General features: G+C 41.6%; 1 protein-coding gene across 6 annotated transcripts; it reads right to left on the bottom strand.

The window, feature by feature from the left end:
* Window positions 1–1,806: 1,806 nt before the first annotated feature.
* LOC107205040 (transmembrane 4 L6 family member 1-like) lies at window positions 1,807–20,797 on the bottom strand. 6 transcript variants are annotated; one of them, XR_001521827.2, is made up of 8 exons: window positions 20,668–20,796; window positions 15,767–15,946; window positions 11,882–11,947; window positions 7,609–7,821; window positions 6,870–7,015; window positions 5,903–6,089; window positions 5,261–5,399; window positions 1,807–3,259 (listed from the first exon to the last, which is right to left on the bottom strand). XR_001521827.2 is itself a non-coding variant. In XM_033516088.1 (7 exons), exons 2-7 carry the CDS (start codon window positions 15,935–15,937, stop codon window positions 3,239–3,241), a joined length of 804 nt encoding a protein of 267 aa, XP_033371979.1. In that variant the 5' UTR covers window positions 15,938–15,946; window positions 20,668–20,797; the 3' UTR covers window positions 1,807–3,238. The 6 variants fall into 6 exon arrangements, 5 of the variants coding, with proteins under 5 accessions (XP_033371979.1, XP_015484630.1, XP_033371984.1 ...); XM_033516088.1 differs by lacking the exon at window positions 5,261–5,399 and having other exon boundaries at window positions 20,668–20,797; XM_015629144.2 differs by having other exon boundaries at window positions 2,700–5,399.
* Window positions 20,798–22,661: the final 1,864 nt, after the last annotated feature.

The raw sequence follows: 22,661 nt of genomic DNA, 5'->3' as shown, positions 1-22,661 counted from the left end.
TCCTGGATATTTTTTCATCCGTGGAGTGGGTAGCTCCTTTCCACAGGGAAATCTCAGATATCTTCTCCTCAGATGGACTCTGAGTGAAAGGCCAAATCTTTAGGCAGGTTTTCTGCAGTGCACCAGCTCCTGCAGGCAGACAGGAGTAGCTGTGCATGGAAGTGACAGTGGCACAGGCTAAGCATATCCTCTTGGCAGGACACGGTAGGAACACACAGGCACATAGGTGATGGCTGTGAGAAGAAAAGGGGAAAAGTGCAGGAACTCCGTGTTTTCTGTGACACCTCTCTGTACAAGGGGAAATAAAGGTTCTAGTAAGTTATGTAGTGATCTGGTGGGAAGACTCTATAATTAGGGTTTAAAATGAAGTGAAAATTAAAAGTGATGAAAAAGCCTAACAACCAGATGATTACTTAACCTACCTTAAGAAAAATATTACTTTATATTTAAAATCAAATGCTATTTTCACTGAGTAATGACTTTTAAATTTGACCCAATTATTTTAAGTACAAAAAGGGACACTGTGCATTTTAAAGGCACATTTTTTGGGGTGGTAATTAGAAACACTCCCTTCCACCTTAAATGAACCTGCTGCAAGGTCCTAGAAACTGCAGCTCCATTGCCAGTGGCAGTGGAGCTATTGGTTTCTCTGGTTTGCTTTCCTAGCTCAAAATGGGTGTTCCACAAACTTTTAAAACAATGTACACATACTAAGTCTTTTTTCTATGAACAAGTGTTTTGCAGCATATTTTGTAGGCAGGAACAGGAAAAGGTTGAAGGTGCTTGTGGCTGAAGGTGAATGTAGCCAGGTCTCAGTCTGCTCTGCAATCAAGCACTCCTGGAAGGACATACCTGACCTTGCACCCTTCATGTGAGGGTCAACTAAATTCAACATGCCCAAAGCAAGATTTGAACTTGACATCTGCAGATAATTTCTGGACTGACCCTGCTTCTTTTCATCTCTTGGGAAAAAAACCCCAAAAAAATGTCAAGCATAAAATTCTCCAGACAAACTTCATTTAAAGACCCAGAGGGGTGGAGGGCAGATGTGGTAGGACACAAGGTAAGCAAAAATATCACATGAGGAGATGAAGGAGACTTAGAGAAAGAGGATGTGTAAAGTAGTTCATCTAAATCTGGAGTGTTTTTTGCTGATATACAGTACAAGGAAGAAGGATTGTAAAAATACAAGCTTATGCCAAGACCAGTTCCAAGGCTGTGTTGGACGGGGCTCTGAGCAACCCAGTCTAGTGGAAGGTATCCCTGCCTGTGAGAGAGGGTTGGAATTAGATGATTATAAGGTCCCTTCTAACTCAAACCATTCTGTGACTCTACAATACTCAGTTAACTCTTAACTCTTACACGTTATTAGTTGACCTTGATGGAACAGACTCTGACATAGGTTGTTGAAAAGAAGAGAGGAATACCTGAAAGAAAGTGAGGAGTGCTGTGTACTAGTGGAGTTTTCTATGTATTGTAGAAATTACCTGCACTGTAGTGAGCAGCTTTTAAAGTTGTAAGCACTGTAGTGAGCTACTCAGCTTTGAAGCTGACCGACAGGAAGAAACAAAGATGGACAAAGCAGTGGCCTCTGTGCCTGAGACCATGCCTTTCCTCTGCCTTTCTGGGTTAAATAATATTATTGCTGATAGGCTTTAGATGGCTCTCTGTGGCCCATGGGCACTTCCAGGTGAGAGAGGTCCTACAGGGAAGGGCATTTCTGAAGGCTGGCTGTCACTCCTCTGGAAAGGGACAAGCCCAAGAGCTGGTGCTCTGTAGGAAATGAAATAAAGCACTCAGAGAGTCTGAAAAGGTTTTTCATTCCCTTTGGGATTTTTTTTGAGTTTGTTTGCACCTAAGAGTTCACCTGAGAGCAGAGGCACAGGGCTGGGACTGGGACAGTAGAGCAGAGGCCAAAACACTCTGAAGTCTGCAAGAATCAACCTCTCACTGGTTTACTTTGCTCTGCAAGCTAAAAAAATTGAGAATATTGAGTCCTGGGACATGAGGCATCTAAAACATTTGCATCAAAATGAACCAAGAGCTCCTCTTGAAATGAGAGGATATGAACTAGTCTGTGGTCTCCAGCCGAGGTATTTGGATTGTGTCCTTGATCCTGACAGCTGAAACATGGGGCTGTTGGTTGCCAAACATTTACATTTTTCAGATGATGTCCCTGGTCTAGATTTTATTCCTATCTAAAGTTAGTCCTAATTGCAAGTGGCTGATCTCCTGCATGTGTTTCAAATGCAGGATAAAGAGGAATAATTTGATGCAAGCCCAACATATTTAAGTCTTTCAATCAGCGCCTGTGTAGAGTGTGATTACATAGTGAATTCATATCAAAATTACACAAATATATTTGTCTTTACATCTGGGTAGTTTTTGACTGTTAATTATTTAAATTTGATAGGTACAGAAAATATATATATATATAGATAGATAGATAGATAGATAGATAGATAGATAGATGGATGACTATAGAGAAAAGTTAGATATAGAAGTCCCTTAGTCTTACTAAGTTCTTCATGTATACTATACAAAAAAACATTTCAAGGACAAAATTGCTCTTTCCCTTTGCTAGGAGATTTCCCTGAAATAATTCTTTCCATTTTGCAAAAAACCCCAACTCAACAACTTAAAATCTCTTGTAATCCTAATTCTGAAACATGCTATCTTATCTTCAGTCAAGCCAATTCTCTGTTCAAACCAAAGTTTTTATTATATTTAGTACTATGTAGACATTTTCTTTTGAAGCCTTGCCCACCGGAAGAGCTTGGGTTCACAGGTCTTCCTGCAGTGCTTGGCATGAGGAGCTGCCCCTGTTGCAATGTGCTGGCCAGCTCCTGGAGAAGGCTCTGGTGACACTTCTGAGAGGACAGGCTTTGACTCATGTAGAAGGTGATTTGGGGGATCCAAAAAAGCATGAGATTAAATAATTTAATCTAATTTTAGTCACCTTTATGTATTTTCAGTAAATGAATTTTTAGCATCCTTGTGTTTGCAAGATACAACTGTTTGCTTTGGTCATCCATGTCATGCTTCATGTTGTTAGCTCCAGATGAGACTCCTGGATCTCTGGGCATCTGTGAGAGGACATCTTTGCTGCGCTTCAAATGGCACCAGACGTTCCTGTCCATGGTGGACAACTGAACCTTGCTCAGAAAGGCAATGTCTCCCACTTGCCTTAGGCGTCTCTTTCAGTGTGGGCTGGGGGAAGGTTGCCTCTTCCCATGGCCTATGTATCTTGATGCCTACCCTGGAAGAGATTTCATGGTGATTCAAGTTAGATGATTTAACTCTGCTTTCTCTGTTATTCCATTTATCTTCCTATTGGAGGTAGTTTGAACTCAAAAGTCCTTCAGACCACACAAATGAAGCCAGAAAATAAGTTCAGAATAGCAATATTTAATATTTACATATATCAGTGAGGCTAGTGCTCACACAGTTGGCAAGACAGAGGGTGTTCCCCAGAGCACACAGACATCCCCAGAGCAGGACAGCCTGGAACAAGCAGATGGTGGCAGCACAGTGCATTTATTTTTCTGTGCTGGAGGTGTGCCAGTGGGTCTCTCTTCCCCTGCTGGTGCTAGCACAGCCAAAGCTGGCTTTACCCCAGAGATGAGAATCAGGGAATCAAAACTAAGGGGTGAGGAAGGACAGGTATTTAGGGACTGTGAAGAGATCATAGAGCCCCTGTGCTTATGGAGGAGTCTCTCTCCACCTGACTGCATGTGACTATCCTTATTTCCTGCTGCCTCTTTAATTTTTTTCCTGGGTTGCTGTCTGCTAAATGTGGTAGCACTGTTCATGCTTCCCTGCCAGCAATGAACACGAGCTTTTTAAGCCACCTGGCACGTTTGGATGCACCTAGTGATGGATTTGCAATCTTCAACAAGTCTTATGCTTTCTTCTTTACAGAAGTTGCATTTAAGTTTTACAGGTTAAATTTCCTGCTTCTAGGGGTGAAACTATGCTCCAAGGTGCATATGCTTCTCATCTAGGCAACTGACATTTTCTTCTCCATTTTATATAAAGGAGAATGTGAAGTATTTTGCATGCTGCATTAGGGGACAGCACAAGCATCCACGTATGTCTGCAATAAGTGTGTTTAAAGAACTTGCTCCCAAGCTACAGTGCAGAAAGATGAAAAACTTGGAGCCTATTTTTCTCATTTATTTTTTCTCAAAGTGCTTTAAATATATTCAGGTTTTCATAGCTACCTATATGTATTCAGGATGGGTAAAGATTATTTCACGGTTTAGCTGGCAAAGGAAAGACAGTTCATGACCAAGAATTAACCTTTGAGGAAGTCACTGAAATTGTGAGTTTTATGGAATTTCCCAGTCATGGACATTAGCTCAAGATCAAGAGCTTGCTCTTGAGTGATGATGGGGAATAATGCAGTTTTTGGTTGGTATTGCTGTTGCTAAAATCTAAAGCTGATGCAATTTGCTGCCTTCAGATTGTATCTTCCATTTATTACTAAGCTGCACATAATTACTACATGTATCTTTGTTTATCTTTGGTGAGATAATTCTTTGATCCATGTACACTATTCCAGAACAGCCCTACAGACCTGTGTGGAAGTTAGTGAAATTCTGAGGCAGTTTTATGAAGGCAAAATTGGTGGTGTGGTTCTTCATCCTTTTGTTAAAGAAGACATTTCTGAACTCTTGCTGCAAACCCTACTGACTATGTTGACCCAAATGTTCCTCTTAGGCTCCCACAACACTCAGATGCTCCTGAAGAACCAATTTAGAAGTGCATTGGGCTTTGGCAAGGGGATCTGACTCCAGGGTGGCGGAAAGAGGCTGAAAACAGTGTTCTTCAGTTGCCTCTGCAGTGTCTCAAGCACTGCTAGATATAAGCTCTGCTCATACTCATTCAAATCTGTGAGTGCCCCATTCAAAAATTAATAGGAACAGACAGGTGAGCTCACGGTGGGGTTTGGGGAGGACGGGATGTTATTTACATCAGCCAGAGAGCACCTGCTTCATGCAGCTGATAAATGTATACATTAACAACAGTTCCATTTCCCACATACATGAGAGGGCGAGTGGTGATCATTTCTCTGAGGACTCTTGTGCTTTATAGACAAGCACAACAGTAAGGGCCAGATAGATTAGTGTTTTTGCCAGTGCCTAAAATTTAGTGGGTATGTTTAGAGAGATGAAAATGTGGAGTCTCAGACTGACATGTTCTAGCCCTTTTTCACCCTGACTTCTTTACAAAAAAATAATTTTGCCCTGTGAAACACCTGGACATTTTTGTTGTTGTTGTTGTTGTCGTCCCATAAATAAAACAGTACAGTGCACTATCCTTATTGTATGTGAATCAGCAGTTCGGGGCTTGTCTTGGCATTTCTTGTAGGTCATTCACATTCCAGAAATATTTGTCTGAAAGGCAATGAATGAAAGGTGATTAAGTTATATTCCAGGGGATATCTGACTTACTGCAAATATCTTGTACAATGAAAATAAACAATGAAAAGGAAGCAATGGTGATAAATGAAATTTGAAAGATGTTTTCTTCCATTCTGTAAAATAACAATATCACTACATTTGTCCAATTTAAAACATCTCTACTTTTTGTCTCTCACTTACATATGCTAGGGAGGGTCATTACACTTTGTCAAAAAGGCTTTTTAAATAGGAACGGAACCATGCAATGAGTATGTCAATATGTCAATATGTCGTATTGTCTGCTGTTTAGAAAAATCTGAGGACCAGGTTTTCCCTGACTATAATGTGACAGACAGAAAGGGAGTGTGCAAATGCATCTGTACTGCCCAGAGGAGCTTGTCCAGGGACTGTGCAGGTCTCTCAGCTCATGTACCATTACCAGAGCCTGAAAAATAAAACTGGAAATAATGTAAAGCACACTTTTACTGCATACCAACCTTTCTTCTCCTCATACATGTGCCACATATGAAGCCAGTGAGTCCATTAATGACTTGAATGAAACAAAGAATAGCTTCAATCACACCAATGATCAGGAGAATGGAGAAAAGGACGATATTCCAAAGGATGATGTTTTCAGGTTGTTTGCAAATATTCCATGTTGTCTGGTTAAACAAATAATTGTCTCTGTGATAGAGGAAAATAATTGGCAAGGTATTAGAAAGTAAAAACTTGAGAATGATTTCTGTATTTTTTGGCATTTTATTTTCTGAACTTAATTGCACAATGTGAGTCTCAGATTGTACTATAATTGGTCAAAGCTGTTTATTCTCCCCAGAATTCCCTTTGCAGAGATGAAATTGATAATTAGGGAAGAGAGCCACATTTGTACTTTGATGCATGAACAAGAATCTCCTCTTTGTTGTATGGCAAAATTATGTTAATAATTAAAGAGAAAGGGCCATAATGGCTTTCTAAATGTGTCTCCACATTCTCCATTCCTGCTGTGGTATCTCAGCCCAGTCCGTTCATTATCTCTAGCTCTGGCTTAAAGAGCATGGTTGTCAAGGCTTACTTTAAGGATTCAGAGAAGATTTTTGCTTTGCTTTTCAGAAGTGGGTAGAGCAGGCTGAATTCTTGATAATTTAATAGATTAATGTGTCCCAGTAAGGAAACATTTCCTTTTGGCTCCAGTGGGAGTCGCAGCTCATGGCTGTTTTGAAAACATGGTGCAAATTGCACAAGGGGCTTGTGGCAAGCACAGTAGATGAAACTTAGGCAATTTGCTCAAGGATTATTCCTTGGTCAAAGAGATGAACAGCTGAAACATGCTACTCAGAGAAATGTGGGTTTAGGTGTACACAGGGTGAACTGTCAGTCCATTTTGGAAAAATCCAAGTTCACTGTAAAAAGATAGAGGAAGGATCAGAGAAAGCAAAATTGGAGGAGCCTGTAGGCCATACTCACTCCAGAGTGTCATTCCTGAAAGGGTAGAGGTATTCTCCATCACCTGTGTCACACAGAGGACCCCAAATCAACCCCAACAAAGAGATGACCACACAATATGCTCCTCCTGCGAATCCCAGCACAGACAGGATCACTGACAGCAGCATCTGAAAGGGAAAAGACCTTCAACATTGTGTGCACAGAAGTTTGAGTAGCAAGGAGAGCTCACAATGAATGAGAAAGAATTCTCTTCGTCTCTTACTTTATGCTGAAATTACTAGTGCTAATAAATTTGTGGGAACAAAAAATAGTTGACTTTTTCTGACTGTTGTAGTTGTTCTAGATGTTAAAGAACTTATTCCGAGTTTTATGCTTAAGCTATCAATTATGAAAAATCTGGTGTGTTTTCTTTCAAAAGCCAGTATGAGGCCAGTCCTGGATTGATCTGATCTGTATAATGTGCCTTGGCATTTCCAGCTCTTCACCGCTCTTGGCCCTTGTACAAGCAGAAAAAAGCCAGCAAGTACTGAACCAGGTATGAAAGCAAGAGAAGATACATTAATTGTTTTTGCTAATTGATGGAATGCAAAAAAGCCTTCTTATTGCTGCTTTCCTTCATTTTGCAACACCATTACACATGATTACCACTTCTTATGTTGAGAAATCTAATTGTGCTGAGTGTGGCAACAAACCAGCAGTAACATCAAATTGTATGTAATGCACTCATGTTTTACATCAGCCTCTCTCACAGAAATGTTACCTTTACTCCAGTCTGGGGTAGTTTTCTAGTAATGAATGGGATGTATCCAGTTGCTGTTTGTCCATAGAAACAAAAATCCCAGGAGGGTCCTACTGATGGTGCATCTGGGACAGGCTTCCGAATAGTCTTGTTAAGAATCATTGTTTGTGGTTGTTCACAGCTCTGCCAAGTGAGGGGAGAAACTGGAGCAGACTGATAGAGCCAGGGGAAGACCTGGAGCAGGGAGAAGGCAGCAGGCCTGCCTTAAAGCCAGGCAGTGGCATGACCAAGGAAGCACACAGAAAATACTGTCACTCATGACTCAGGTTTGAAGCCAAATATCTCAAGCCTCAATTCCCTGTTGCCAGCAAATACCAGGTGAAATCCACCAGCCCACAAGGCAGGTAGAAACCTTCTCCTCATCCCACTTGTTCCACAGACCTCTACAGAGTCAAATGGAAATATCCACCATCCATGTTGGAGTTTTTTGACAAAGCCTTGAAAAGGTTATTCGCTGTCTGAACACGTTCAAGCTGCTGAATGCAGTTCCAGCTTGCAAGCCTACTGCTTTCTGTAGAACCTTGCACTATGCTGATGTGTGAATTGGCTAATTTTGTGTGTTGTTTTGCTTATAAAGCAATCCTTGAGTTAAAAGTTGCTGGGATTTCTCATGGGATTTATTTAATCATAACCGATTAACAGCTCAGTCTTTTCTTGCAAAGCTGGATACTCTTTCTTTAGCCTTTATCTGCGTGTTGGCTGAATTGCCTCTTAGCAGAGCTCCATTGTCAGCAAAATGTAGGTAATTTAGTCTATTGTCCTAGACCAAAACAGTGTCTAGGTTGTAGGTGATGCACTGTCTCTCACAATAAGATTACCAACCATGCCTTGTGGTGAAGGTGACTGATACTCTCTTTGAAACTCCTACCTATTCTGAATCACTTTTCCCCTCTCGTTTTCTCATTTACTTCAACTGTGCATTCTTCTTCTTGGTTGAAGGATCTTAATTATGTTAACAATTCGTTTTAGTACAGTATAGCAGAAGAGGGCATCCCAAGGATAATTATGAAGAAAAAGTCAAATGGTCTTTTAGTATTACTATGTTTTATGATGGCAGTTCTAGTAGTACTTGTCAGTGTTATCTGTGATGACTATGCTTTGTCACATGATTGTCTCATTTGGAATCTGTTGACTGTGTGAATAGCCTCATCCCAACTATTTCTCTATGTACAAGATCATCTAGACAGAGACTTTATTTGTCACCAAAAGAGGAGCTTGAAGTTGCTGCAGCTGTTAGATTGGCTCTCCTCAGCATTTTCTAGACATGCAGGGGCATTTCCCCATTTTATCTACCTATCTTGAGACTTTTCTGGAGGCTTGCCTCATAATCTGTGAAAACCCAAGAATTTTATTAACCATTTCATCATCTCAAATTTTCAGCATTTTCCCTAGTACTTCTCATTGAAATATTTCATTTCCTCATTTGTGTTCTTAATTGCAACAGGAGGCCTAAGCTGGGATGCTTGAGTGTGTTGAAATTTGTTTCCCATGATGTTGATTTGTTCTGTACTACTGAAAAGGTTTTTCTGATCATTTTTGCTGATTTTCCCTACTTCATCCTTCACACAATTGAATTTGTCCTTGGTGAGCTGATGAAGACTCTTAGAATTCATTCTTTGAATGCCTGCATCAGCTACTTTGGTGAAGTTACCAAGTTCCTCTTGTCCCAGCTTGTGCTGCTCTTTGTTAGCCTGATTCTTGTTCCATACACATTTCTTTCGTCTCTGTTTCTTTGCCTGGAAGTGATTTTTTTTTTCTTTGTTTGTTTGTTTGTTTGTTTGTTTTGTTGTGGTTTTTTTGTTTTGGTTTTTTAATGGAATTGTTATTCTGTCTGGTTATCTGGATATCTTTGCTTAGGTTTGTTTGCTGGGAAATCTGCTATGGCTATTCTTGTACTACTAGTAACTCTTAAGGAAGATTAAGAAATACTGGAGTATATGTTTGCTGAATGCAATGAGAGAAACTGTATTTTGGGTGGCCTTTTTCCTCATCACATCAGTGCAGTGGATGATTTCAGATGTGTATGTGTTAAACTGCAAGACACTGAACCTTTCTAAATCTATTACTTTCCAAATTCATTATTCCATACTGCAAGGACAAAAAGCCGTTGATGTATGTTTGTAAGTAGTAATTTAAAGTTGATCAATGAAAAATCTTAATGTAGCATGTAATCACCATGAACTGGAAAACTCACTGATGTGAATAAAAAGTATGAGAAACATAATAATTTTTATTACTGTTGAAGATACTTTGGCAGTGTGTAAAGGCTTTGATGAAGTCTGAAGCTATTAAACCAGAAACTGTGCAGAAAAAAATAGAACAGAGTCCCTGCCCTAAGGAAAATACTACATTTTGATTGAACAATAATTCTGATCAGTAATAATGCTTTAGCTTTTTTTCGCTGTTTTTTTCTTTTACTGTGACAAGCAATTCTGCAATTCTGAGTATTCAGTGTAAGTTACATTTTATACCTAAGGTCTCCAAAGAAAGGTTCCCAAACTAGCCTTTGTATTACAGAGGCTCCTGAGTAGTTCCATGAAGGCTACTTCTCTGCCAATAGGTGAAGTAGTTGGGGACCCTTTATCAGGTCCATCCTACTTCCCAAGGAGCTCTGGCACTTTGGGAGGTTGCTGATATTGTGAATGTTTGAACCAATCCCAGGAGTCCTCTGCTCTCCAGGGCTTCACACCATACCCTGCCTTGCATATACAGTCTTTATAGTCAGGACATCTGAGCACCTCTGCTGTGGATGTCTGTGCATTTTCTTCCACTCTTCACAAAGCAAATTTTGCCTAAGGTTTCTTCCCTTGAAGAAACAGACCATCAGCCTTCATATCTCCCTACACTCACCTCTTTTTGAATTCTTGGAAATCACTCTTACCCAGGAGCTGTTCTGGGTATACTTATTTTCAGTGTTGTTCACAGCTGGGGAGTGAACCCAGCCAGCCTGAGGAAATTTGACTCTTGGCTCTGTAATATTTAGGGCTGGGATAAAGGATGGAGAAGAGACACCTGAGATGTTGTGTGAACTCAGCCCAGTTCAGCTGGATTTTCCCTCGTAACTTACCAGATTCAGTGAGTGCAGGAACCACTACAGTGGCTGTTTTTCATCACTGCTTTCTACATCACTCAAAATCAAGCAAAGCAGGTGGCCCAGGCACTGTTTGCGGGGTGTCTAGCATCTCACCCCAGCTCTGCAACTGGCCTGCTTGGCCATTGTTAGCATCCTGTCTGTGTGTGTGACATCTGGTAAAATCAATGCAATGGCATGTCCCTTGGGATGTGCTTGCTGACATCCTAATAAGGAATGGTATTTTGGTATCATGAATAATGAATTAATTTAAGTAAAATGTTTTAAAAAGTGAAAGGTTTTCTCATGGGTCAGACTAAATATTAATTGAAGAATACAGAAGTGACATGCTTTATTGCATGGAATCTCTCAGTCCAGGCTGTTTCTGGGAAGGATGCAGACTCAAAAAAATTTCTACATGAGTTTATTCTTGCCAATAAAGATAGCCACACAGAAGTCTGTGCCCAGGGCTTGGAGATGAATGGGGATGCCTTTATAACATGTTGCTTTATAATATTCTTAATTATCAAGGAAAAAAATCTCTCTGGCCTTTCTTTAGATGTCAGAGAGCCTAAACTGCCTTTTCACATTTCACATGCATAACATTTGGGCACATGTGAGCTACTGGTCAGAACTGCAGGAAGCAGTGCTGGCTCCTTAGTGCCAGATGCAGCAGCTCAAGCTTTCGGCATGGATCTGCAAATAGGAGGCTTGTGTTTGCCTACATAGAAAAGCAGGGAAGAACCTGTGGAAAAGCAGATTGCCATGGAAGGGTATAGAGGAAACAGCACTCTGTGGAAGCAGGAGGAACAGGCAGCTGTCTCAGTCTTTAGGATTGCCTTGAGCAGGAGAAGCTGGAGCCATGTTTTACTTTATGTGATGCAGTCCCCTTTGCCTTCAGCATTGTGCCTAAGGGCTCCAGCACTGGTCCTGATTTCCCTCCAATCAGCAGCTGCAACACCACAATGTTCCTGTTGGCTAACTGTGCTCTCAGCCCCAGCCCAGGGACACTGAAGATCAAGCTCCTCTTCTACATTTCCCTGACATGGCTGCTGACAGTGGTATGATGGTTTGTCGCTGCACATTTCCACCTGCTGAGCACCCATTTCAAGAGCTATTGCACAAACTCTGTAGTGCCATTTCAACACATAAATATCCACTTACCCCACATCTGTTAGCGCAACATCCTGCTCCACCTGCTCCCAGCATCATGAATGCCGGCAAAATCACCTGCAAGAAAAGCACAGGCTGAATTGGTGTGCAGCACGTCTGCTGGGGTGTTTTTTAAATTCTAAGAGCTTGGGCATCATGTTCCTCAAATGTAAGTCACCTTCTGACTCTTCTCTGGGAGTTACACCTGCTTGGATGTTGGTGCTGCTGAAGAGTGACTCAGAAATAAGTGTGGGATTACAGCTAGAATTGACTGGCAATTTACTGGTACATTAATTCTGACTGCTGAAGCTATACTGCTCTTTTCAGGGTATAAAAAGGTTCAGCACAGTATTGTTGGGGTTTTTCGTTTGGAAAAAATGTATCAATTTTGAGGAAAGGTAATTTCTGCTCAGAAAAGATACATAGCTGGCCTAAGAATTATGTCAATTTAAACCTCCTGAGCATTCTGCTCTGGATTATAATTAGGAAATCAGTCTTGAGCTTCCTGAAACAGATCTTTAATTTGGTTTTTTGGTTGGTTTGGTTTTTTGTTTTGGTTTTTTGTTTTGGTGGTTTTGTTTGTTTGTTGGTTTGGGTTTTTTTGTGGTTTTTTGGTTTTTTTGTTTTTGTGGGTTGTTTTTTTGTTTGTTTTTTGTGGTTTTTTGTGCTAAAGTGGAAAACCTACAAGATGGGCTTCAGTAAATAAGAAACTTCCAGTTCACATCAGCTTTTTCCATGGTAATTATCAGGTGTAACTAGACCATTACAATGCAGTCAGTAACCATCTCTGACTCGGGATATAATGCTACCTACAGACACTCTGGAGCTAGGGAAAGTTGGAAAGTTGCCTTTAGTTTGGTAGCCAGAGGGCAAGAAAGCTTTCATGGGTCTGGCTGTGCAGCCAGCACACTCCCACTGCCTTGTGTCTACACACCAGTGCTGGTTAAAGCATCTCAAAGAGCAGCACAAGTAAAGGAGTATTTAAGAAAGTAGGAAATGGTTACCATAAAGTTAATGAAAGGAGAACCCAAATCAATCAGTCAATCAATCCGTCAGTCAATCAATCCATCAGTCAATCAATCAATCAATCAAACAAACATAAAAGGTGAAAACTGTAAAAATGGCCAGACTAGATGCTGGAAAGATTTTTTTCTCACATAGGGCAGGAAGAGCAGAATGTCCATGATGAACAAAGCCCATGGAATTTATGTGTGTGAACATCTCAGTTGCACATTGTGGGACAGTGTTATGAAACTTGCTTAGATTTGTAGGCTCCTAAATATTTTTCAAAGGATTTATTCTGTGTTGCCTTTTATGTGCACCCCAGAGGCACCCTACAGCACCTACAGAGGTGGTTGGACCACATCTGGAAGCCTGCAGAAGTAGAGCATTGAGGTTAAAAAGGTGCTCCTCTTCCTGCTAAGAAGTCTGCTCTTAAACAATCACAAATAGTCCCCAAGGCAGCCTCAGCCCCAGTATTCTACTGTCTGGCACTCAGAAGAAGAGTTAGTATCTTTACCCATCAAACCAACACTCCTTTTCCTCCAGGGTCGTCATTTTTCTTTCGAGGTTTCCCATCTAATCGGCAAACACTATTGTGTCATCTATTAGCCTGGCTCAGGATGAAGGGTTTGTTTGGCAGTTTTCTTTTTATGCATTGCCTGGTTATAAATACCTGCCTTTTGACATGGGAATGAGAATTTCCTGGGTTTGGCTGTTGCCAGTAAAACAAAAGCTGTGTGTGAGCCATGGCTCAGTCAGGCATTTCCTTGTGTTGCACACAGGCTTTCCATGAGGAAAGAAGTTACTATGACACATAGAGCCAGTCTTACTCTCTTTACATCCTAAATATTTGGAATAAGGAAATCGAGAGGTATATATAATATATAATATATAATATATAATATATAATATATAATATATGATATATGATATATGATATATGATATATGATATATGATATATGATATATGATATATTATATATGATATATGATATATGATATATAATATATAATATATAATATATAATATATAATATATATATTAAGAAATTGAGAGGGGTGTGTGTGTATATATATATAATTTCCATTAGAGATTCAGCAGAGGAGGAGGAAAGGGTGGAGCTGGAGCTGGCTACTCGCCAAAGACCAAGCTGATGATATATGTATCAGTCTACAGATGAAATTCCCAGGTGGAGGGAGGTTTACTGGTTCAGAGAGCTAAGTCAGACTGTTCTGAGGTTCCCCCCACAGTCTTGACTCTGGAGGCTGTGTCCTAGTTATGGGGAGATTCTCCAAGATCAGGAAACCTGTTGTTATGACTTGCCTCAGTTTCCTTTGGGAAGAAGCCAGGTGCATGGGAGAACGTATTGCAGCTTCATCTTTCCTCACTGTAGTGTCAGGATATGGACCAGACTCCAGTCGTGGGACGTCCTGGCCCTTGTTTTAACTCTTTAGGACACTGAAAAGCCAATCTTCATTTTCCCATGCTTCCAGCATCTGGAAGATGGAGCTGATGATAATGCTTTCTTTCCCCTTACCTGTGGGCATTTCTCATGCTGTTTTCTGGAAAACGTGTACACTCAACAGCATTGTTTGTGGATCAATAATTACTCCTAATGCCGTGTTTTCAAGGTCAATGCAAATTTTTCCTCTCCTCTGACTAGCTGTTCTCATTTTTGATGTATGTTGTGCTGGCCACAGGCAAGTCTGTGTGTAAGCCTTAAAAGAAGGCACATTTTCAATGAGGTGATGACGCTCTCTCGTCTAACATCTGCCTTTCCTTTCATTGAACGCCAATGACTCCTGGGCTTGCAGTGATACGAATTTTCCACAAGGCCTCTCATGTACTTCCACTTCTTCCTTCTACAAACTCATGCTTCAAGCTCAGCATGAGTAATAGGCCCAAGTGGTAGCCACAAGAAGAAGCAGACAAGCTGCTGGTGGAGAACAGTTTATTGAATGATCTTATACCATCTTTCTGCTTTGGGAAATAAGAGTATGAACCAGATCCACTGCACGCTTTCCATAGATTTAAGCGGCAGCTGCATCATAGTCTGACTGTGAATGAGATTTACTTTTTTCTAAGGCAATTATTCTTAAACATTCTTTTATTTTTTGGCCAGCTCTGTACCAGTTTGCCATCTGCCCAGTACTGGTCACACGCATGTTACTTGCTCAGCTTTTTAACTGCACTTGGGTAGATAATTGAAAGAGCACAAAGGGAACAGGCTTTCTGATGAACTGGAAATATAAGTATTCCCCAACATGTTCCCTTCTAGCCATGGGTATTCACATAAAAGTGATCTTTCCTGAGACTTGGAATGGAGAACTAGTTATAGAAGAGTACATTCAAACCAGATCCAACCCAAAAGAAGGTGGGTGGGAGTGTGGGAACAGGAGGCATTCAGCTTATTAAGCCATTTGCAACTCCACATTTGTAAAGTGTCAGCTGAGTCTCGAACTAACACCTGCTGAAACATGTTTCAGTTTTTCCCTTAATATTTTTGTGAATTGTGTGTACATAAAATCAGTCAGAGGAGTAATGTGGGGTTCAGACAAAAGCTTACCACCTCCAGCTTAGGACGTCAGCTTTGCTTTCATTCTTAGAGGATGAACACTCATATAACTCTTCTCCACAGTGAGCAGTCAGACCTACTGCTTCTTCCTAACCTGGAGTCCTGATATTTATTTCAAGAATGTTTTGCAGTTCTTTGACTAGGCACTTTTTTGCCTTAAATGCATTCTCTCAGTTACAATACCCAACTTCTCATTTAAGCTGTTCACATGTTTATGCAAAACACATTTTTATGACCTTTTTTTTTTAACACAGGTTTTCTTGGCCCCAAATTTAAAACAAAACAGAACAAAACTCACAAGAAACATTCATCTCTTACCAGTATCCCAGCTCCCAGAATGCCGTGGAAAAACCAGACCAAATCAGTTATCTCGCTGAGCTGCAGTACTTGTCCATTTGGGAAGTACAGGAGAATGTTGGAGACTATGGCACATACTGCCAGTGGGAAGAGGGTGATACCAATGCACTTTGAACACTTCCCTGTGCACATGGCAGCTCTCTGCTCAGGAAAGAGACAGGGAGGTTTGGGTTACAGCAATGTATGGAGCACCAGATTTCAGCAGCTTTATTCTTTAATGAAAGAAGAATCAATTTTCTAGTAAGACATGTTCCAGGTAAGACAGTCATACAGTCCTGTTCTACAGACCCTGTTCCCTTCAGAGAATTTATTTAGAATTGAATTATTCAAAGCTGGGATGTTTAACTGATTTTATTTAAAATTGTAGCACTAAACCTGTTGGTAGGAAATTACCAGAGAGTTTCATTTTAGTTAATGGACAAGTGTCTGACCATTAGCAATATCAGTAACAAAACCATGACGCTACAAACAGATACCCTGGCTGGCAGTCAGGGCTAAGGCCTTGAGTGGAAAGGGAGATGGATGCCCTGGATTTTCTGGGACCACTGTCTTGGGAAGATGATTTGAATTCTCTTGCACTGAAGGGCTCAAAGAGCAGAAAATGGCTACTGTTGTGGTTTAATGTAGTCTTGTTTTCAGCTGGGGAATGGTTCCCTGTGGGGACCTGGTGGAGACAATCAGCTGGCTAGTTTTGAAGGCTGATACTCCGTTAAACCTCTTAAAAGAGTTGAACACGCCTCTGTGGAAAAACACATTTTAAAACGAGCAAAGCCCGGGAAAGTCTCTCTTGGCTTCCGGCCTTTAAACAAGTAATTGCTGGGTCAGCCCCATGTGGTTGGCTGCAATTTCTGCCCCCTGAGAGGGGGGTGAGGAGGCTGCTGAGTCCCTCACTGGGGAGCCTGCTGGGCCCTGTCCTGGTGGAGCTTGCCAGTCCTTTTTCCAGTGGTGCCACTGGGCCATGCCAGCCAGTGGCTATATCAGGGCCAGGGGCAATCATGCAGCGGGGACCAGAGGCAGGAGTGGCCCTGCCATCAGCACTGGGGACAGCACCAAGGCCAGGAGCAGCCAGGAGTGGCCACATGGCCACCACCATCCCGGACTGGGAGCAGCCACATGGTTGGGACTGCGTGGCCAAAATCAGTGCAACCAGGACAATGGCGCGTGGCTGTGGCTGCCTCGGCATGGCTCACAATGAACTTTGTTTAGCCACTTTTAGCCAGCCCTGCTGTGGAGAGAAGGACAAAATGGCAGCAGCAGCAGCAGCTTTTCTTGTTCCCAGTGAGGGGACATGAGGAAAAGCTCTGAGTGGAGCTGGCGGCCGGCGCAGCTCGCACGGTGTCATCAGAGACCCCGTGAGCAGCAGCAAGAGGCACGGGGAGTGATCTCCCCAATGCACAGATCAGCCTTTCAGTGCTGCAAAACTCTATAAAAACTGTTTCAATTGATAAAGCTTGAGAACAAATGAACCTACAAACACCATTCTCTCCCAAGTCAGGAAAAGGAAAGGGTGAAAGGGTGAAGACATGTAGAGAAAGAAACATGGGACACTGAGGTCAGTAAAGAAGGAGTCAAATTCTAGATGGGAAGATTCTTCTAATTCTTCAGATTGAGAAAATGCCTTATTTTTGGGCTGAAAAATATTTTGTAAGGCTATGGTGAAGATATAATTGATATATCAGACTTAGTTTTTTTTTCCCTGGAACTCATGAAATGCACTGGGGGGATGTAGAGTTCTAACTAGAGCCATGAGAAGAAGCACCAGTGTTGAAATAAGCAGATGTTGCAGTAGCTGTGATCCAATGAGAAACTTGAACAGAGAAAATGACAGAGATGAGAAACCTTGCCCCAGGAAGAGAAGAAAACCTCTGTTCCCAGAGATGGATGAAGAGAACTTTTGTTTTTATACTAGAACAGCTCATCCTTGAAATAGTAGCCCATAAGTTGACATGGCCCATGAAAGCAGCTTTGGGAAAGCTGCAAGGCATGGAAGGGACTTTCAAACTGCAAACAGATATTCCTTTCCCGGGGTGGAGAAGTCTCCATGGCATGGCAAGACAGACACCTCTCCCTATAAGAACTGAAGAAAGACTATTTTAGGGATGGTAAACTGACTGAAAGTCACAGGTTTCATCTCTTCACATTGTCAGTAGGAAAGAAAGGAGGGTGTGGGGGGAGGAGAAGTGTTCTGAATGTTTATTCTGATTTTCTTATTATTTTTTCTTTTAATTCTGTTAATAAAATTTTCTTTATACCCTTCAAAGTTTTAAGCCGGCTTTTCTCTCTTCCTAATCCTTATATTGCAGCAGAAAATAAGTAAATAATTCTAGCGGGTGCACTGGCATTTGGCCAGCATTAGACCCACTACAGCTACCAAGGATACCATGTGAATATTCAACCCTGCCTTGGCACTAGGACAAGCAGTGAAGCCTCCCCAGGGTGCCTACCAGCTGCATTTCCTCTATTTCAGTCAAAAACACTCAGCAAGAATTGGAAAAATATTTATTGCTGTTTACTGTGACATGCTTATTCTGCACATAAGGGTTGATAAGATTGGATTACAGGCCTGTTTGGCACCCACCCTAAAACATCTCAGAAGCTGAAATCTTGTCTAATACTGTGTCTATTTGCTAAGGGCAGGACAAAATGCCATCCCATCTAATTTTCAGAGACCTGTCATAGCATGCAGTAGCTTAGTAGTTCATAGCATTCAGGTTCTTCTTTTAAAATCAAAGAATCAACATAAATGAAGCACTGGTTGAGAAAGATCTCTGCAGGTGTCCAGTCCAACCTCCTGCTGAAAGCAGGACTCCCACCAACACTAGGTCACTGTGTCAGCCACAGCTGTGTGTAGCTGAGCTTTAAAAATCCCCAAGGATGGAGCCACCACTGCCTCTCTGGGTGACCTGTTGCCGGGTTTACCCAATCCCTTGATAAAAAAGTCTTTTCTCATGCCCAGTCTGACTCTCCAAAGCTATAAAGAGGGCTCTTGCTCCTCATTATATCATCTCACACCACTCCATCACCTCTGTCACACCTCAGTTTTTTGTAGGCTGTTATTAGACCCCTCTTCACTCAAGTCTACAACTTCAGCTCACACTGCACCCATGTTGTGATCTACAGCCAGAGAGAAAATCCTGGTCAGTACAAAAGTGGATCCACAGTTGTATCTCCATGTCAGTGTGGGAATTTCAGACTACTGGGTCAGAGGTTATTGAACTTGTGTACTACCTTCAGCCTTATGGCACAAACTGGTCAAAACTTCTTCATAGTGTTTTATCATAGCTTCATTCCAGCTCAAGACTTTCAAGACCTTTTCATGTGCATGAAAACACAAAATATCAAGCTGTGGATTTCTGTCCTCAGAGAGAACTGTCAGTTTATGACAAAGAAGACTGCTGTTCTATGAATAAGTTACAAAATGCAAGAGAAGGAAAAGGACGAGGACATACACCATTTCATGCACATGCAGATGCCTTTGCCTGTTATGTGCAAATAGGTTTTGTAATAACTGAGACAGACATGTGAAATGTCCCTCAATTTACCCATGTGCACTGGCTAATCCGGAAAGTTTTATGACAAAGTTTGGTGTGGAGGAGGGATTAAGCAGTCTAGGAGCACAGAAATCAGTCAAGCTTGGGTTCCCAAGCAAGAAAAAGGCCCTGGTGAAAGGTAGCTTGAAGCCATTTGAGAAAGCCAGAGACAGGCTAAAACAGACTTTGGTGACAGAAAGAAGACAGTGAAGACATAAGGTAAGATATCAGGTGAGATGTCCTCAGACCTCTTCAACTGTGAGGGAAAACAGAAAGACTTTATGTGGTGCCATATATTGCTGTGAAGCAGCTGTAGCTGCCAGAGACTTCTGAGTTTGCATTTCTATAGCAAAAAATTTGCATCATTCTCTGCTGCTAAGAGTTCAGCAAGAGCACTGTGCTTATATGCCTTTTCTTCTGAGCACTTTGCAGTTATGTTGAGCTTTATAATCCATCTTTAAAATAAGCTAACTGGCATTAAACTGTTCCAGATGGGATCATTTTTAACAGAAATACTTCTGTGTTTATGGTCATTACCTATTGTTTGCACAGTGCTCAAAATTTGGCAGAGCATTTTACAAGCCACTGTAAAAAGCCCTAGCTCAAAGAGATAAAAATCTAAACAGACCAACAATGGGCAAGTGAAAGATGAAGTGGGGAATGGGAATGGAGGAAAATGGAAAGAATACTGGATATCTCACCTGTCTTTCAAATAACCGATGTCTAGGTTGTATTTTTACACTGACTCTTGCCTGCCTACTTTCCCATCTCATTCTAGCTGTAGTTTTTCCATTTTTTTTCCCAACCTCGCCTACTTCCCCTCCCCAGAGACCAGCAAACAAGCACAGGCACAGCCTAGCCTCCTTCTACAAAAGCTGAGCCTTGTAGTTGAGTTATAAATTCTCTTCTGCATCTTTCTTACATCGCTGGAGGGCCCAGTTCTTGTAGGGCACAGAGCAACGTGACGCTGCTTTGGCTGGAAGAACTGGGGGTTCCTGCCCATTCTCCCTGACCTATCTCAATACCACTTCAAACTGCAGGGAGCACTTACCTAAACAACCATCACCAGACCTAGTGAGAGCCTCTACCACCAAAATCAATGCCGCTTGGCCACCTGTGCACATCAGAGGATCTGCATATGTGTTACTACAGCTTAGGAAAACACTCTGGTTTGCCAGAAGCACTTAAAACACTTTATTAATTCACCAAACAAAAGCACATTCTACAGCTTCGTTAAGCAAGGTTGCTAGAGCAAGCTTCTAATTTTTAGTGAGGTTTTTAAAAAGTTTTGCTTTTTAATGCTACAGTAAGCATGTAAATACTTTTGCTTACCTCCTAAACAGGGATAAGATGACCTCCAGAGCTCCCCACAGCCAGCTTCAGGCTTTCCAGCTACTGTCTCCTGGAGCGTGGCCGTCTGAGCGAGGCACAGCAGTGTTTTTGGGTGACGGCCTCTATTAAACAAATATCTTCTCTCTGAGAATGAGGAAATACCCCAAGTTATCCCTGGTTGGCCAGCGTGAGGCTGGCGTGTCACCCGCGGTTATTGATTATTTTAAGGCAGTGTTCCAATGGTCAATGCCTCAGCCCCTGGGACACGTGAATCGGAGCAGCGGAGACCTTTTTACAGCTGTAACCATTTCAGCTGTGTGGAGTTTGGCAGAATAGGAAAGGCAGGAGATGGCAGAGGAAAAATGAGTACCTGGCATGAAATGTGTTTGGAGCACAAGGTGGTGGCACAGCGAAGTCTGGCCATTGGTGTGGTGTCATCTTCTGCACACCAGGCTGTGGCTGTTAAAATCCAGTGTTGGCTGTGCTCCAAAGCATGCTCTTGGGAGAGTTAGGTGAGGAGAATGGGGATGGGAAGAAGGCTCACAGTAAGACAGGAGAAAAAGGAGAAAGAAGGACAGACAGGTTGGGGAGAAAAGAGAGATGTGATCAAGGGAAGGAACAAGGAAACATAAAACCACACTATGCCAAGGAGGAGAGAGTGTGAACATGGAAGGGAAACTGAAAAATTGCTTTGGCAGTGGAGAAAACAAAGGTAGAACAGACACTAGGGATGGGCCAAGAAATGTAAAACACAATGAAGAGTATCAAGAAATTCAAATTGAACTGGAAGAAGACTCATACTGAGGAGAATGGGAGTTTATTTTGTAAAAAAAAAAAAAGTGATGATAATAATAACTGTTAAAATATGTCCAAACTTTAAAACATAGAAATATATATGTTACTTGGTAGGTCAGATTTGGCCCCAGTTGTGCTGGGAATATACCCAGATCCCTTCTTTCAGCTGAAAACATCATCTCTCTGCAGCTGAAAACATCATCATGCATCTGCATCCTGACCTTTCACCTTCATCCTCTAAACTCACTAGGAAAGATTGGTTGTGAAGGGTGGAATTCATCCCGTGTGACTTTGGGTGTAGATGTCAACCTAGGTTGTGCTTATTTCTCATGAGAGAAACAGACTCTTCTAAGGAAAAAAAATCACAAGATCTACTTTAGGAATTACTGTAGGGTTACAGTAAATCATTAATGGTAAAAGAATCTCACCATTTGTTCAGATCTTGATGTCAGAATCAGTTGTCAGATGAATAACATTCATGAGGAATACCGGCATGGCAGACTGCAAAAGCACCAGGAATTCAGTCCCTAGTTGCATATTTTAATATAAATAATAATATCAAATAATCACTGACTCATTGCTAGTGAAAATCTTCAGTGATTTCAGAGGGATGTCAGGCAAAGAACCTTCATTAAAATGGTAACAATGGTAACAAGGAGGAGAACTGAACTAAGTCACTGAATCCAGTGCTCCAAACTTCAACTGACATCAGCAGCAACAGCCTTTAACCATGCCTTTTGTGGAGTGCTTCAACCCCAAGGGAAAGGAACAAAGTGTCATACAATCTTCAGACAGGACAAAGGCACCACGTCTAGTGACATTTAAAGCAATTAAAGAATTAACTTTAGAACAACCTGAAGACCATCAGCAATTTGCACTGACAGCTGGAAAAACTGGAGGGACCTGTCAGCTTATGTAGAGGGTTAAGCAGCAAATGAGGGAACTTCATAATGATGCTTAAGATGAACCTTGCCCTTAAATCTCATATCCTCGTTGCTTGGAGTTTTTATAAGCTTTAACTCCATAATATCTCTCAGGCACCACCTTTCTCATCTTAACATACCCAACACCCTAAGCTGGGCTCACCATCCTTCATTTTGATTCTGCTTTTCTCTGGTTTTGCCTGGCTCATACTCCTCATCTCTGTAGTTTCTTACCAATACTGTGTCCCCAGCATTACACATTATTTTACTGACCTT

This window comes from Parus major, chromosome 1 (genome assembly GCF_001522545.3).
Source record: "Parus major isolate Abel chromosome 1, Parus_major1.1, whole genome shotgun sequence".
NCBI lineage: Eukaryota > Metazoa > Chordata > Aves > Passeriformes > Paridae > Parus > Parus major.
This window is presented reverse-complemented; position numbering and strand designations above follow the sequence as displayed.